We start from the raw sequence: 17,222 nt of genomic DNA, 5'->3' as shown, positions 1-17,222 counted from the left end.
CCATTTTCCTGCCTTCTGCCCATAACCCTTGACACCCTTCTAATCAAGAATGTGTCTATCTCTGCCTTAAAAATATCCATTGACTTGGCCTCCACATCCTTCTGTGGCAATGAGTTCCACAGATTAACTACCCTCGGACTAAGAAGTTCCATCTCACCTCCTTTCTAAAAGAGTGCCCTTTAATTCTGAGGCTACGACCTCTGGTCCAAGACTCTCCCACCAATGGAAACAACCCACTCATTCCTGGAATCATTCTTGGAAACCTCCTGTGGACCCTCTCCAGACCAAGCACATCCTCAGATATGGGGCCCAAATCTGCTCACAGTACTGCAAATGTGGCCTGACCAACACCTTATAGAGCCTCAGCATTACATCTCTGTTTTTGTATTCCAGTCCCCTTGATATAATGCTAGCATTGAATTTGCCTTCCTTACTACCGATTTGACTTGAAAATTATTTTTTTGGGAGTCCTGCACCAGCACTCCGAAGTCTGCACCTCCGATTTCTGGATTCTTCCTCCATTTAGAAATTAATCTATGCCTTTATTCTTATTACCAAAATGCATGACTCCGCACTTTGCTATACTGAATTTCATCTGCCACTTCTCTGCCCACTCTCTTTACCTGTCTTAAGTCCTTCTGCATTGTCCTTGATTCCTCTACGCTGAAACTCCACTATCTTAGCATCATCTGCAAATCATTAATATACAACGTGAAGAGAAGCGCCCAGGCACCAACCCCATACAATATCTCTAAACAGGAAACAAGATAAACTAATCTCATATGCCTGCACACGATCGATATGACTCCATTCCCCACATTCCACGTATCTATCAAAAATTCCCTTAAAATCCACTATTGCATCTGCCTCCACCACCAACCTTGGAAGCGTACCATGCACCCACACACATCTGTGTAAAAAAAAACTTGCCCCGCACATCTCTTTCAAATTTTTCCCCTCTCAACTTAAAATTATGCCCTTGAGGCCTTGAGTCTTTAATATTTACACCCTGGGAAAAATGATTCTGACTCTCTACAGTATCTAAGCCTCTCATTATTTTTCTCAGCGTTTTCAAGGCCTCAATTCACTTGGTTGGAAACAGATTCATGTAGCAGTTCTATATGGTACAATTTAAATCCATTAAGAGGTTGTTTGTAGTTAAAATTAGGACATTGTTTAAATTGCAGTAATTTAATATATTTAATCACTGGTTTCCTGCTATTCTACTTCATTCTTGTAGGACCCTTATCCTAAAGGAGTAATCCCCCTGACCGTTATACAGATGGCAAGAACAGCTAAAGAAAATAAATTTGAAGTAGTTACAAGCCAAAGAACGTTTGTTTTTCGGGCAGAGAGTGAAGGTGAGTGGTGTAAAACGTTCTACATGGGTATGTGGTGTCAGTAAGTCCCCACAGGGAAGAAAAAAGACAATTTCAATTGTCTACAGCTCTGTTGGATTTGCAAAAATGTGATCAACTTGGAACAATCCTTCCTTGGCTGGAATTCACAGATATATTTCCCTTACGAAGTAGGAGGAGGCCAATTGACCCATTGAGTCAATGGTGATTCTTACAGAGTAATTCTATCATTCCATCAGGATTAAACCAGGGTTGCTGGAGTTGTAAGGCAGTTGCACTGTATGCTCTTCCATGATACCACAATTTGAGTCATAGAGTACATGGCACAAAAACAGGTCCTTCTGCCCAACTTGTCCATGCCAACCCTGTTTCCCCTGTAACCGCGTGGGTTCTCTCCGGGGGCTCTGTTTTCCTTCCACATTCCAAAGATGTGCAGGTTTGTAAGCTAATTGGCATTGTAAAAAAAAATGCCCATCGTGTGAAGGATGCAAAAATGGGTAACATGGAACTAGTGTACAAGTGATCAATGGTTGGCATGAACTTGGTGGGCCAAAGGGCCAGTTTCCATGCTGTATCTCTAAACTAAACTAGATTAAACAACCAAAATGTCTGTCTGAAATAGTCCCATAGGCCTGCATTTAAGCCATATCCTAAAGCTTTTCTATTCATGTATCTGTTCAAATGCCCTTTAGATGTTGTAATTGCAGCTAGACAGGTACATGGATAGGACAGGGTTGGAGGAATATGGACCCGGTGGTATGGAGGTCATAGAATCAGACTGTGTGGAAGCAGGCCCTTCGGCCCAACTTGCCCACATCGATCTAGATACCCCATCCACACAAGTCCAACCAGTCGCCATTGAACTAATGTCCAAAACCTTTCCATCCATGTACAGGTCCAAACATCTTTTAAATGTTGTTATAGTACCTGCCTCAACTACCACCTCTTGCAGGTCTTTCCAAATACCCACACTGTACGAAAAAGTTATTCATCAGGTTCTTATTAAATGTTTCCCTTTCAACTTAAGATGGGCAGAAACGGCAGCATGGACTGGCTAGAATGAATGGCCTGTGTTGTTTCATATTTGCTACGTAATCCTGTTTCTGTGCAGAAATATATATCCCAGTGGTTTCCTTCAATTTGTCTCATATCACACTGCCATATATTCCCATGCACGTCAAAATCTACTTGTGTATCGTGCTTTCTGTATTGCAGTGCAGAGAAATGAGTGGTGTACGCACTTGCAGAACGCAGTCAAGAACCATCACTTCTCCTCCAGTCGTCGTCTTGGATCTCTAGCCCACTGCCAGAAGTATGGACACTTGGAGTTGAAGGGACATAAATCTAAGGTCTATGCTGCCCTCTACACTGACGTGCTCTGGCTACACAAGAATGAACAGGTGAGAAAGGAGTTGCTGGCCAGAGAATGTGCTCCACTGTTCTTTGCATAAGGTGATAACTGATTCTTGGGAATTAGTTTAGTTTAGAGATACAGCTGAGAAACAGGCCCTTCAGCCCTTCAAGTCCGCACCAACCAACAGTCACCTGTACCTGTCCAAGTGTCTTTTAAATGCTGTTTTTGTACTTGTCTTCACTACCTCCTCTGGCAGCTCCTTCCATATATCCACCAATCTCTGAGTGATGAAGGTGTCCCTCAGATTCCTATTAAACCTTGTCCTCTGACCATAAACCTATGCCCTCTAGTTCTTGATTCCCCTTCCCAATGCAATCTTGATCTCTTATGCCATGCAACCAGGACTGCACACAGTACTCCATTTGAGGCATAACCAATATTTTCCAATGATGTACCATTCCTTCCTGATCAAATCGTCTAAGACTTAGCTAATGACGACAAATATTGCATACAGCTTTTTAACAACCTCATCTATCGGTCATGACACTTTTGGGGATATTGGACCTATAAGCCATGTTACTTGATACTCCCTAGGGCCCAATCATTCATTGTGTTCACCCTAGATTTACAAGTCCTCACAAAATACATTATTTTACACTTATCCGAGTTAAATTCAATCTACCAATGCTTTGTCCATATTATCGACATCAATATTAACATAGAACATGGAACAGTACAGCACGGGCATGTGCCCAGCCCATAATGCTTGTGCCGAACATGGTGCCAAGTTTAACTGATCCCAATTGCCTGTACATGCTCCAAATCCCTCTATTCCCCACTTTCATGTACCCATCTAAAAACATCTTAAATGCCACTATCACATCCGCTTACACCACCATACTTTGCATTGCATTCTAAGCCCCCCCCCACCGATGTAAAAAACTTGCCCTGCACATCTCTATTAAACTTTTCACCCTCTGACTTTAAAGTTATGCCCTCTAGTGTTAGTAATTTCCACCCTAGTAAAAAGGTTCTGGCTGTCTACCCAATCTATTCCTATCTAATACTGATGCAGCCTAGGACTAGCATCCTCATTCTTGCAGTATGATTCTTAACAGTTTTGTTGGGCACAAATTGGAAAGGTAAAGGGAAATGAAATATAAGAATAAGCATTTTAGATAGGAAATGCTGTCCAAATATAAAGGCATTACTTTGTGTAACAGTATCACCTTTGTTTCCATTGTCTAATGTCTCCTGCTTTTACAGTTATACATACTTACTAGATATGAGAGCCAGCATATTTGACCTGTGTCTAAATGTCTTTGATGATGAACAGCTTTCCTGAACCTTAGCAATCTCGGTAGTGATGGTGCTCCTGTAATGCAGTTTAGTGGGAAATTGCAATATTGAAATAATATTAACACAAGTTGTCTTTTATGTTAGACTTTCAAGTCTGGTATTGGAATCATAACAATTTCGGTACAGGGAGCCACAATTCGCGATGGCAGCCGCAAAAGTTTTGAGTTAATCACTCCTTTTAAAAGCTTCAGGTGAGTTAAGTTGCTTATTTCAGGCAGGAGGAGGTGACAGAGGGAGGAGGAACCGGGCTATGGTGCATGTTGGGGCAGGTACACTGTGGTGGCAGGTGCAAAAGACAGAAGGGGAATGATCGTAGGTGAGGAGAAGGAAGGGTGAGATCAACCATGGCTTGAAGGGCTGAGTGGCCTTCCCCACTTCTAATTCTATGTCCGAATGTTTCTCTTTGACATTTGCACCATATGCAGTCAAAAATCAACAGCATTACCATCTCATGCGATCTCTGGCTTGAGATGCAATATAAAGCTCGATGCAGACATGATAGTGACCTTTGTGAATTTCCACGGAAAATTACTGATTCCTAACGTTTAGTTAGAGATCTGTCACAAATAGACCACAAAACTCTTTGAATTCTGGATTTGTAAAATAATAATTTAACTGATATGTCTGTTTCCTGCAAGCTAAATATTTAATGCTTCTTGCTAATTGTCTTTTGGAAAGTGGTAGTGAGCTAACTTTAGGTTTTCTCATTGAGGTTCAAACAAAATTTGGTTTCTGCATTCATACAAACAAGTAGAAGAACCAAGACACAACACAATTTACACAAACATCCATCACAGCGAATCTCTTCCTCACTGTGATGGAAGGCAAAGTCTTATCTCTTCCCTGCTCTCCCCATTCTCCTCCCGATGTCAAAGTCAAAGCCCCAGGCGGGCGATGGTAAATAAGTCCCGCGGCCATTAAAGCCACGCCGGGCGATGCAAGGCCACGCTCCGGGTCTTGGTGTTGGAGCCCCCGGCGGGCGCTAGCAAGTCCCACGGCCATTTAACGCCGCGCCGGGCGATGTAAGGCCCTGCTCCGGGTCTTGATGTTGGAGCCCCCGGCGGGCGCTAGCATGTCCCGTGGCCATTTTAAGCCGCGCCGTGCGACGTAAGGCCCTGCTCAACCTAGTTCTAAATATGATTGTATTCATATATAGACTTCTTTGACTGGATAGCATGCAAAAAAAGCTTGACACTGTACCTTGGTGCACGTGATGAAAGTAAACTAAACTAAGAACACTTTGGGTGCGGGTGGCAAAGGGGGTGGTGGGGGGTAAATGCATAGTTAGATGAATGGTGTGAGGTAGAGAAAGGGATTAACCAAACCAGGTGCACGGAGAATCAGATATGTTAATCTTCATATAATGTTGCTTTTATAGATGCTCTGGTAGCAGAGTGGGATGAAACAGAAATTTGTTGATATGTTTAACATCTGATTTCAGTATCATAACCATTTATATTAAAAAAATGAGAATCATTCATTCTGTAAATGTTTTATACAGCATATTTTGATAAGAATTCAATGAAATCATATGAATTTTACAACTGATATGGAATTATTTGCAACATTTTAACTATTTGATTAAATGCTATTCATATCAATTATGGTTTTCACTATCTTAAATCCTGCTGCGAATTTCAGCAATAATGTACACGTTTCCGATAATCAGCAGTGTAAAAAGAAAACGTCATCCTTTTACCTTGTTCCAAATATCAGTTCTAAATCAAAATTAATCCTCACCAAATGATTGAAGAGAACCTGAACTAAACTGATTATTAAATACAATTATAAACTAACTGAAGAGAACAATCTCCGGGTGGCTCAGCAATTCAACCCCCCCTCCCATTCCGAATCCAACCTTTCTGTCCTGGGCCTCCTCCATGTCAGAGTGAGGACCACTGGAGATTTGTCTACCCTGGAGAGAACAATATGCTGCTTTTGGTATGTTGCAGTTTTACAGCTGAATCCGAACGGGAGAAGAGGGAATGGATGGAGGCTCTTCAGGACTCCATAGCAGAGACATTCTCAGATTATGAGGTGGCTGAGAAGATTTGGTCAAACAAGTCCAACAAAGCCTGCGCAGACTGCAATGCACCAAACCCTGACTGGGCGTCCATTAATCTCTGCGTTGTCATCTGCAAGAGATGTGCAGGTAACTGGGAATTACTTTTTCTTGACTGTCTTCATGGGTTCTGCTGACAATTTAAACTTCCATCATGTGTAACTAGAATACATAGGGGGATTAGTTAGATGAATATTATTTTGTACTAGGGTTACAGAGTTATAATGTAACAGAGTTACAGAAGATGAAAGCAAGCCCTTCGGCACAACTTATTTATGCTGACCGAGTTGTAGAAACATGGAACAAGAAACTGCAAATGTTGGTTTACACAAAATGACACAAAGTGCTGGAGCAACTCAACAGATCATACTGCATCGCTGGAAAACATGCATCGGCGATGTTTCAGGATCCTTCCTAAAGTTTGAGTTGCCTAAGCAGCAAATCCCATTTGCCTGCATTTGGCCCATATTTTTAATTTATTTTAGTTTTAGTTAGAGATACAGCGATATAGCGCAGAAACAGGCCCTTTGGCCACTGAGTCCCTACCGACCAGCAATTCCCACACATTAACACTATCCTACAAGGGACAATTAACATTTATACCAAGCCAATTAACCTACAAACCTGTACGTCTTTGGAGTGTGGGTGGAAACTGAAGATCTCGGAGAACACCCATGTGGTCACAGGGAGAATGTACAAACTCTGTACAGACAGAAACCGTAGTCGGGATTGAACCCAGGTCTCTGGCGCTATAATCACTGTAAGGCAGCAACTCTACCGCTGCGCCACAGTCCCGCCCCATGTACCATTCTATACATGTACCTGCCCAAATATATTTTAAAAATAGTAATTGTACCTACCACTTCTGCGATATTTCATTAAATGCCTTGGAATGTCATAGAGTGGTATAAAATTAGGTCCACTGGCCCATCCATCATTTAGCCACTGGCCCATCCTGTCCATGTAGCCACTGGGATTAAACATCATGTTTACCAGGACTTGGCCTGTAGTCTTCTATGTCTTGGCACTTCAATTGCTCACTCAGAGATTTGCATGATGTGAGTGTACCTGCCTCCACACGTGTGCTCCAGATCCCTACCAATGTCTGGGTACAAAAAATATTCCTTGAATTCCCCCCCCCCCAAAACTTTTATCCCTATCCTAAACCTCTGATGTCCTGAGTTGATAATATATAAATAGCATTCCTCTTCTTTGATTTGTGTTCAGATTGTACTCTTTGAAGGTGTTTACATTGAAAAGATGGAGTAATGTTCTTTATTTGAGCTGCGTAAGTGTTGAATTTCATAAACATTCAGTTTCAATTCCCTTTCCGTGTCTGTAAGGGCTACACTGGACTGCCACCAACTGTTCAAAAAAAGTATTGCAATCGTGTTGAATAGGGGGCTGGAGGGGAGTGTGTGTGTGGGGGAGAGGCATTCAAAATAATCAAGGGTGGTGGGTTTATGGAATGAGCTGCCAGGGGAAGTAGTTGGGGCAGGTACTGCAGCAGCATTTGAAAGCCACTCAGACAGGTACATGGATAGGAGAGGTATAGAAGAACATGTCCCAAACACATGCAGATGGAGTTATTTAAAATGGGGCATCGTCGTCAGCCTGGATAAGTTTGATTGAAGGGCCTGTGTCTGTGCTGTGTGACACTGACTCTAAGACCCAACATTAAATTTAATTGGATTTTTACATGCTGAATGCACACTTCCAGAACTTTCTAATTTTTCTGTGCATGTGATGGCATACGCATGGAGTGACATACATGGCACACAATATAGAGTCATAGAGTCAAACAGCATGGTAACACACTCTATGACCCAACTTGCGCACACTGACCAACATGCCCCATTTACACCAATCCCATCTGCCCACATTTGGGTCATATCCTTCAAAATTTATTCTATCCATGAGGCTGGCCAAATGTTTTTGAAACATTGTGATAGTACCTGCTGCAACTACCTCTTCAGTCCAGTTTCCTTTCACATTCAAAAGACGTGTAGGTTTGTAAGTTAATTGGCTTCTGTAATTTGTTCCAAGTGTGTCAGATTGAACTAGTATACGGGTGATTGTTGGTCAGCCTGGACTTGTTGGGACAAAGGTCCTGCTTCTTCACTGTATCTCTAAACTAAACAACATACCAGGGTGTTATTACACACATTGTTAACCATCCAAGGCATGTGAATGAACATTTGCATCAAAATAGACTTTGTGGCTTAATTTTTGGCATATATTAAAGGGAATACTAATTACCGAGTGCATTGCCAGAGAGCCAAGGACATTCTGACGTCTTACTGGAAAGCTCTTAACTTTTCTAATGATTATGCTTGCTGTTCTCACCTTCCACCAAGAGTAATATCTTTTGGACATACAACAAACTGCAGATGGTTTACAAGATACACCGGTGCTAAAGTGCTGGACTAACTCAGCAGTAACTCCGTGGATGGCATGAATAGGTGGCATTTCACAATGGGCCACTTCTTCAGATTGATGAGCGGTCCCAATTAGAAATGTCATGATCTCCAGAGATACTGCCTGACACGCTGAATATATTTTGGATCACTACTTGTGCACCCCAGTTTCCCCCCCCTTCTCTCCCACCGTACTCCTTCCTCCAAGGATTAATTTATAATGCATTTACCTAATGGATTAATTTGTCCTTTCATAACTTCAACACTATATCTGAGCGTTCTGGCTAACCACGCCACCCAGCTTTCTTAAATTCACATCCTCTTTAGTTAATATTCTTCCTCTTCTAGTTCAGCCATTGAAGACTTAGTGGAGGAAAAACCTTTTTTGATGTTCAAGGCTACTGCTATCCCAGTGAAGTTTCTGGCAGGGAAGTGACAAACCATTGACATATTCCGTATAGCACAGCGACAAACAGTTTCTTCTGAAGTATAAAGATTAGATAACTAATATTCTTGTAATATTGGAGACACAATGAACTGCAGATGCTGTAATCTTCAGCAAAACACAAATTGCTGGATGAATTCAGCAGGTCCGGCAGCATATCTGGAGAGAATGGACAGGTGAGATTTTGGGAAGTAATCTTTTTCAGCCTGACAATGAATCCTGACCCATATTATTGCCTGTTCATTTTTCCAAAGATATAATGTCTGAAGAAGGGTCCCAACCCAAAATGTCTCCCCATCCTTTTTTTCCAGAGGTGCTGCCTGAACCACTGAGTTACTCCAGCACTTTGTGTCTATCTTCCATAGATGACACCTGATAGTTTGTTCTATATACCCACCATCTTCTGAGTAAGAAAGTTGCTTCTCAGGTTCCTGTTAAATCTTTCCCCTTTTACCTTAAATCTATGTTCTCTCATTCTTGAATCCCCTGGGTAAAATACTCTGTTCATTCACCCTGTCTGTTACCCTCATGATTTTATACACCTCGAAAAGATCACTCCTTCGCCTCCTGTGCTCCAAGAAATATCACAACCATTTTCTCGCTGTATTTCAGGGCCTCGAGTCCTGGCAACTTCCTTGTAAATTTTCTCAGTACTCTCTCTGGCTTAATGATATCCGCTATGTTGCAGGTTGACCAAAATCGAACACAATGTCCCAAATATGGCCTAACCAACATCTTGTACAACTATAACATAAAGTCCCAACCTCTATATTCAATACCCTGGCTGATGAAGGCCAGTGTGCCAAAAGCTTTATTCACAACCCTGTTTACCTGTAACACCATGTTCAGAGAACTATTTAAAATGTTTTTGTACTGTAGATTTGTCAGGGCTACTCTTGGAAACAGTTAACTGCCATTAACTTTACCAGACAAAGATGTATTTAGTGAGAAGCTGAATTAACGTAAGGGAAGAATGAAAGAAAAGCTGATAGTGAGAGGAGGTTTGAGTGAGGTATAAATGCCTACAATGACACTCAAAAAGTTGGGTGTGTTTCTGTAATATGTTTTTGATGTATTAATTGTGAACCCTATATTCAGCATTGATGTTGGTTCTGCAGCAAGGGCACTGTTGGTTTCCAATGGACATATATGATGGTCGTGGTTTTCAAGTTTCTTTTACCTTTGCAGGGGAACATCGAGGCTTAGGGGCATCTGTCTCAAAAGTACAGAGTTTGAAATTGGACACAAGCGTATGGACAAATGAAATTGTACAGGTCAGATGGGAATCTTTCTTAAATCAATTTGCTAAAACTTCTTCATTGTTCGAAGTTATTGCATCACAGATGAAAGAATAAAGTTGTAAAATTACAAAAAACAGACAATCTAGAAGGATTTTTAATGTAGCTGTAGTTATCTACTTTTGGATACTAATCTGTTAGTTAAATAATTACAGCAGCATGGTTCTATGGTCATTAAAAATAAAATAGTAATCGAGTCACAGCGAGATACAACATGGGAACAGATCCTTAAGTACAGTTTAGTTAATTGTCACGTGTACTGAGACACAGTGAAAAGCAATTGTTGCGTACAATCCAGTCAGCAGAAGGACAATACATGATTACAATCAAGCCATTTACAGTGTATAGATACATGATAATGAAATAACGTTTAGTGCAAGGTAAAGCCAGCCAAGTCCGGTCAAGGGTAGTCCAAGGGTCACCAAAGAGGTAGATAGTAGTTCCACACTGCTCTGGTTGTGGTAGAGTGATTCAGTTGTCTGATAACAGCTGGGAAGAAACTGTCCCTGAATCTTGGAGATGTGCCTTTTCACATATTCCTATACCTTTCACTGTACCTTAATTGGTTAAGAGGCAATAAACATGAACTTCAAGATTCAAGAGAGTTTATTGTCATGTGTCCCAGATAAGACAATGAAATTCTTGCTTTGCTTCAGCACAACAGAATATGGTAGGCATGAATATAGAACAGATCAGTGTGTCCATATACCAGTATATAAATAAATACACACATGAACAAATAAACAGATAAAGTGCAAATAAACAGATAATGGGCTATTAATGTTTAGAATTTTGTTTGAGTTGAGTTTAATAGCCAGATTGCTGAGGGGAAGTAGCTATTCCTGAACATGGACATTGCAGTCTTCAGGCTCCTGTATCTTCTACCTGAAGGTAGCGTGTGGCCAGGATGGTGTGGGTCCTTGATGATGCTGCCAGACTTTTTGAGGCAGCGACTGCAATAGATCCCGTCGATGGTAGGGAGGTCAGAGCCGATGATGGACTGGGCAGTGTTTACTACTTTTTGTAGTCTTTTCCGCTCCTGGGCACTCAAGTTGCCGAACCATGCCACGATGCAACCGGTCAGCATGCTCTCTACTGTGCACCTGTAGAGGTTTGAGGGAGTCCTCCTTGACATACCAAATCTCCGTAATCTTCTCAGGAAGTAGAGGCGCTGATGTGCTTTCTTTATAATTGCATCGGTGTTCTCCGACCAGGAGAGATCTTCAGAGATGTGCACGCCCAGGAATTTGAAGCTCTTGACCCTTTCCACCATCGACCCATTGATATAAACGGGACTGTGGGCCTCCATCCTACCCCTTCCAAAGTCCACAATCAGTTCCTTGGTTTTGCTGGTGTTGAGGGCCAGGTTATTGTGTTGGCACCATTTGGTCAGTCGGTCGATCTCTCTTCTATACTCTGACATGTCCCCATCAGTGATACGTCCCACAATTTGAACGTGAACTTTTGCCTGCTGGGAGAAGAGGGAGTGGCCATGTGCGATTCGTCCTTGATTATGCTGCTGGCCTTGTCGAGGCAGCGTGAGGTAGAAGGGAGTCAATGGAATAGGAGGTTGGTTAGCCGACCAAGTCTCTGCCGAACATCAACTGCTCTTTAATACTAATCCTACATTAATCCCATATTATTCTCTCCCTTTTTCATCAACACATTGGTGATCTGTTACTTAATGAAACGTCTTAATGCAAGTCTCTTTTCTTGTAGCTTTTCATCCAGTTAGGTAATGAGAAAGCAAACAGGTTCTGGGCAGCTCGGCAGACTCAAGGGGAGGAGTTGGACACAGATGCCACAGTCGAAAGGAGGAAGGAATTCATCACGGTAAAATACAGAGATGGGATGTACAGGCGACCTCATCCCAAGTATGCAACTCAAGAGGAAGTTATTAAGGTAAACATTTCAGTTAGAGATATAGTATCATCGAGTCATACATCATGGAAACAGGCCCTGCAACCCAACTTCACCATGTCAACCAAGGTGGCCCATCCACAGTAGTCCTACCTGCTTGTGTTTAGCACATATTGTTCTAAACCATTCCTATCCGTGTGCCTGTTCAAATTCTTTTTCAAATATTGTTATAGTACCTGCCACAACTACTGTCTCTAGCAGCATGTTCCATATACCCACCACCCTGTGAGAAGCAGGCAACTGGGGGCGGCACGGTGGTGCAGCGGTAGAGTTGCTGCTTTTGAGCTCCATAAACTCGTGTTCAATCCTGACTGCGGGTACTGTCTGTACGGAGTTTGTACATTCTCCCCATGACCGCATGGGTTTTCTCCGGGTGCTCTGGTTTCCCGCCATACTTCAAAGATGTACATGTTAGTAGGTTAATTGGTTTCAGTAAAGATTATAAATTGTCACTAGTGAGTAGTGTAGTGTTAGTCTATGCCGATTGCTGGTCGGCATGAACTTGGCTGACCGAAGGGCCTGCTTCCGCGCTGTATCTCTAAACTAAACTAAACTCAGGTTCTTATTAAATCTTTCCCCTCTCATCTAAAACCTTTGTCTCCTGGATTCCCCTAATTTGGGTAAAAGTGCAATTTCCATAGCTATTCATGATCTTGTACACCTCTAGAAGATCTTCCCTCATCCTCCTGCACTCGAAGGAATAAAGTCCTGGCCTGTCTAACTACTCCCTATAACTCAGGCCCTCTAGACCTGGCAACGTTCCCATCAATCTTCTCTGAATTATTTCCAGCTTAACAACATCCTTTGCTATAGCAGGGTGATCAAAACCGAACACGATGCTCCAAATGTGGCCTCACCAACTGTAATATAACATCACAATTTCTATATTTTATACATTGAATGACAAAGGTCAATGTACCAAAATACTTAACTTCCCACTTTACCTTTGATGCTGCCTTCAAGGAAGCATGTACCTGTACTCCTAGATCCCTAATGCTAGGTGTCTCCTTCTTGAGGGAGTGCCTCAGAGATGCTTATGTTAGAAGAATGATTAACAAAAATAATCAATGGCAAAATAATCCATTAAGATGTGTTTCATGATCTATGAACTTTAGTGTGGTACTTGCCTCTGTTTGGAGTTAACAATGTTGACATACTTAGCTGGAGCTAACATCAATCTTTTGTAAGCATTGCCTCAATACATACAGATACCATCCATCATATTGCTACTTAACCTGCTGTGGGGCAAGCCAGCATAATTTAGTTGGTCTGATTTCCATTTTATTGATACATACTTTGAGTTAGCCAACTGCATGGTTCCCTGAACAATCAGAATTATGATGATTAAGGTGATAACGGAATTATTTCATCCCTTTATGATCTTGCAGTAAGAAAAACGTTTCCCATCTGACAACTACTTTAACACTGGGGTATTTAGTCACACTCTGGCCTGCTTTACAGAGTGAAACATTGCAGAATTATACAGACCCTGCCATTATGATGATTGGTTTGATGTTCTCGTTGTGAACTAAGCCAGAAGCAAGACAGTCTCTGGATCACTTTTAGTTTCTGTTTGTCTGTCATATTTTAATCTACAGATTAGAAACAAAATATTTATTGATAAGGTTGGAGTAAAAGCATCAGCTCTAAATTGAAAGGACTGATTCTTGGTAACAAACATATTCAATGATATGTATTGATATTTTATGTTTATTTTGATATGTTATATATATGTGGCCGATTGGGAAAGGGGGAGATGCAGCGAGACCTGGGTGTCATGGTACACCAGTCATTGAAGGTATGCATGCAGGTGCAGCAGGCAGTAAAGAAAGCGAATGGTATGTTAGCTTTCATTGCAAAAGGATTTGAGTATAGGAGCAGGGAGGTTCTACTGCAGTTGTACAGGGTCTTGGCGAGACCACACCTGGAGTATTGCGTACAGTTTCTGGGATGTTAGGACTGTCTTATGAAGAAAGACTGGATAGACGGTTTCTACTCTCTAGAATTTAGGAGATTGAGAGGGGATCTTATAGAAACTTACAAAATTCTTAAGGGGTTGGACAGGCTAGATGCAGGAAGATTGTTCCCGATGTTAGGGAAGTCCAGGACAAGGGGTCACAGCTTAAGGATAAGGGGGAAATCCTTTAAAACCGAGATGAGGAGAACTTTTTTCACACAGAGAGTGGTGAATCTCTGGAACTCTCTGCCACAGAGGGTAGTTGAAGCTAGTTCATTGGCTATATTTAAGAGGGAGTTAGATGTGGCCCTTGTGGCTAAGGGGATCAGGGGGTATGGAGAGAAGGCAGGTACGGGATACTGAGTTGGATGATCAGCCATGATCATATTAAATGGCGGTGCAGGCTCGAAGGGCCGAATGGCCTACTCCTGCACCTAATTTCTATGTTTCTATGTTTTCTATGTACAGTGGCTTGCAAAAGTATTCATACCCCTTGACCTATTCCACATTTTGTCATGATACAACCACAAACGTAAATGTATTTTATTGGGATTTTATGTGATAGACCAACACAAAGTGGCGCATAATTGTGAAGTGGAAGGAAAGTGATACCTAGTTTTCAATTTATTTTACAAATAAAAAACTGAAAAGTGTGGCGTGCAAAAGTATTCAGCCCCCTTTACTCTGATACCCCTAAATAAAATCGAGTGCGACCAATTGCCTTCAGAAGTCACCTAATTAGTAAATAGAGTCCACTAGTGTGTAATCTAATCTCAGTATAAATACAGCTGTTCTGTGAAGGCCTCAGATGTTTGTTAGATAACATTAGTTAACAAACAGCACCATGAAGCCAAGGAACCCACCAGACAGGTCAGGGATACACTTGTGGAGAAGTTTAAAGCAGAGTTAGGTTATAAAAAAATATCCCAAGCTTTTAACATCTCACGGAGCACTGTTCAATCCATCATCCGAAAATGGAAAGACTATGGCACAACTGCAAACCTAACAAGACATGGCCGTCCACCTAAACTGACAGGCCGGACAAGGAGAGCATTGATCAGAGAAGCAGCCAAGAGGCCCATGGTAACTCTGGAGGAGCTGCAGAGATCCACAGCTCAGGTAGGAGAATCTGTCCACAGGACAGCTATTAGTCATGCACTCCACAAATTGGGCCTTAGTGGAAGAGTGGCAAGAAGAAAGCCATTGTTGAAAAAAAGCCATCAGAAGTCCTGTTTACAGTTTGCCACAAGCCATGTGGGGGACACACCAAACATGTGGAGGAAGGTGCTCTGGTCAGGTGAGACCAAAATTGAAGTTTTTGGCCTAAATGCAAAACGCTATGTGTGGCGGAAAACAAACACTGCACGTCACCCTGAACACACACCATCCCCACTGTGAAACATGGTGGTGGCAGCATCATGCTGTGGGGATGCTTTTCTTCAGCAGGGACAGGGAAGCTGGTCAGAGTTGATGGGAATCTTGGAAGAAAACCTGTTAGAGTCTGCAAAAGACTTGAGACTGGGGTGGAGGTTCACCTTCCAGCAGGACAACAACCCTAAACACATAGCCAGAGCTACAATGGAATGGTTAAGATCAAAGCATATTCATGTGTTAGAATGACCCAGTCAAAGTCCAGACCTAAATCCAATGGAGAATCTCTGGCAAGACTTGAAAATTGCTGTTCACAGACGCTCTCCATCCAATCTGACTGAGCTTGAGCTATTTTGCAAAGAAGAATGGGCAAAAATATCAGTCTCTAGATGTGTAAAGCTGGTAGAGACATACCCCAAAAGACTTGCAACTGTAATTGCAGAAAAAGGTGGTTCTACAAAGTATTGACTCAGCGGGGCTGAATACTTTTGGACGCCACACTTTTCAGTTTTTTATTTGTAAAAAAATTTGAAAACCATGTATCATTTTCCTTCCACTTCACAATTATGCACCACTTTGTGTTGGTCTATCACATAAAATCCCAATAAAATACATTTACGTTTGTGGTTGTAACGTGACAAAATGTGGAAATGTTCAAGGGGTATGAATACTTTTGCAAGCCACTGTATATTTGTTTCTCTTGGTAAATATATTCTTCAATGTTCTTTGCACTAAACGTTGTACCCTTTATCCTTTATCTTTGTACTGTCGACAGTTTGATTTTATTCGTGCAGTCTTTTTTTACTTGGTAGCCCACACACAAAACGTTTTCACTGTACCTCGGTGCAAGTGACAAAAATAATATTAATCTAAATAAACTATTATTCAATAACTTTCAGTGTAATATTGAGTGCCATTTAAGGTCCCATGCAAATTTAATGGCCTCACATCTGTAACAATCAATAAGAAAGGAAATAAAAGTGCAAGGCAGCTTGTCTGATGTCCAACCAATATTCATCTCTTCACCAACGCCAACGGAAACTAGTTCAGAGGACATCTCTGGGTCAATCGGCTGTCACGTTGCCCACAAATGCAACAATAGCCACGAGTCAGAAACATGTCATTGACTGTAAAGAACTTTGGGACCAGCGAACAACAGGCTCAATATAACTCACTGGGGAATGCAAACTTCATCATGAGCTACATTTACTGACCTGAATGCGGTACAAGCACTGGTGATATTAGGAGATTCTCGTTGTAGTTCTCAGGTTTGGATCAGGCCCTGCTGCTCTTTTCATCTGTTCTTGTATTTCGGAATCACATGAAGCCTTTCATCCACTCAGGACTGTTCAGTCAATCAATTACATTACAACTGATTTTTATCACGACTACCCTGCTGCCTTTGCTTCTTCTCCCTTGTACTAACGATAAACTACTTTTTCAAACTTACAATATTATTTGAGCTGAAATCAATTGTTTGCAGAAATACAGGGGTTTTCAGCCTTTCCATTGTTTTTTAATTTCTCTCTCAAACATTGTGTGTCTCGTATGACTGTTATTTGTACTAATGAGGTCTGGCCGTACTTTTCTCTCAGCATCAGCAGGTTGAGGGAATTGCTAATCTAAGGTTTGAACTGGGTTAAGAGTTAATAATAGGCCAAAGCATAAGTGTGTGAAAAGG

The 17,222-nt window shown here is 41.7% G+C and overlaps 1 protein-coding gene across 3 annotated transcripts in view; it reads left to right on the top strand.

The window, feature by feature from the left end:
• The window catches only part of arap3 (ArfGAP with RhoGAP domain, ankyrin repeat and PH domain 3), a 170,783-nt gene that overhangs the window by 94,578 nt on the left and 58,983 nt on the right, over window positions 1–17,222 (top strand). For all 3 annotated transcript variants that reach the window (XM_055642727.1, XM_055642725.1, XM_055642726.1), the window contains 6 exons: window positions 1,241–1,361; window positions 2,574–2,758; window positions 4,156–4,262; window positions 6,024–6,223; window positions 10,184–10,269; window positions 12,013–12,195. In XM_055642727.1, the coding sequence (XP_055498702.1) occupies window positions 1,241–1,361; window positions 2,574–2,758; window positions 4,156–4,262; window positions 6,024–6,223; window positions 10,184–10,269; window positions 12,013–12,195 (882 nt within the window). The remainder of the gene's footprint in view (window positions 1–1,240; window positions 1,362–2,573; window positions 2,759–4,155; window positions 4,263–6,023; window positions 6,224–10,183; window positions 10,270–12,012; window positions 12,196–17,222) is intronic.

This window comes from Leucoraja erinacea, chromosome 11 (assembly GCF_028641065.1).
Source record: "Leucoraja erinacea ecotype New England chromosome 11, Leri_hhj_1, whole genome shotgun sequence".
In the NCBI taxonomy this organism is placed as follows: domain Eukaryota; kingdom Metazoa; phylum Chordata; class Chondrichthyes; order Rajiformes; family Rajidae; genus Leucoraja; species Leucoraja erinaceus.
Note: the sequence above shows the minus strand (reverse complement) of the source record. Positions and strands in the feature narration are given on the sequence as shown.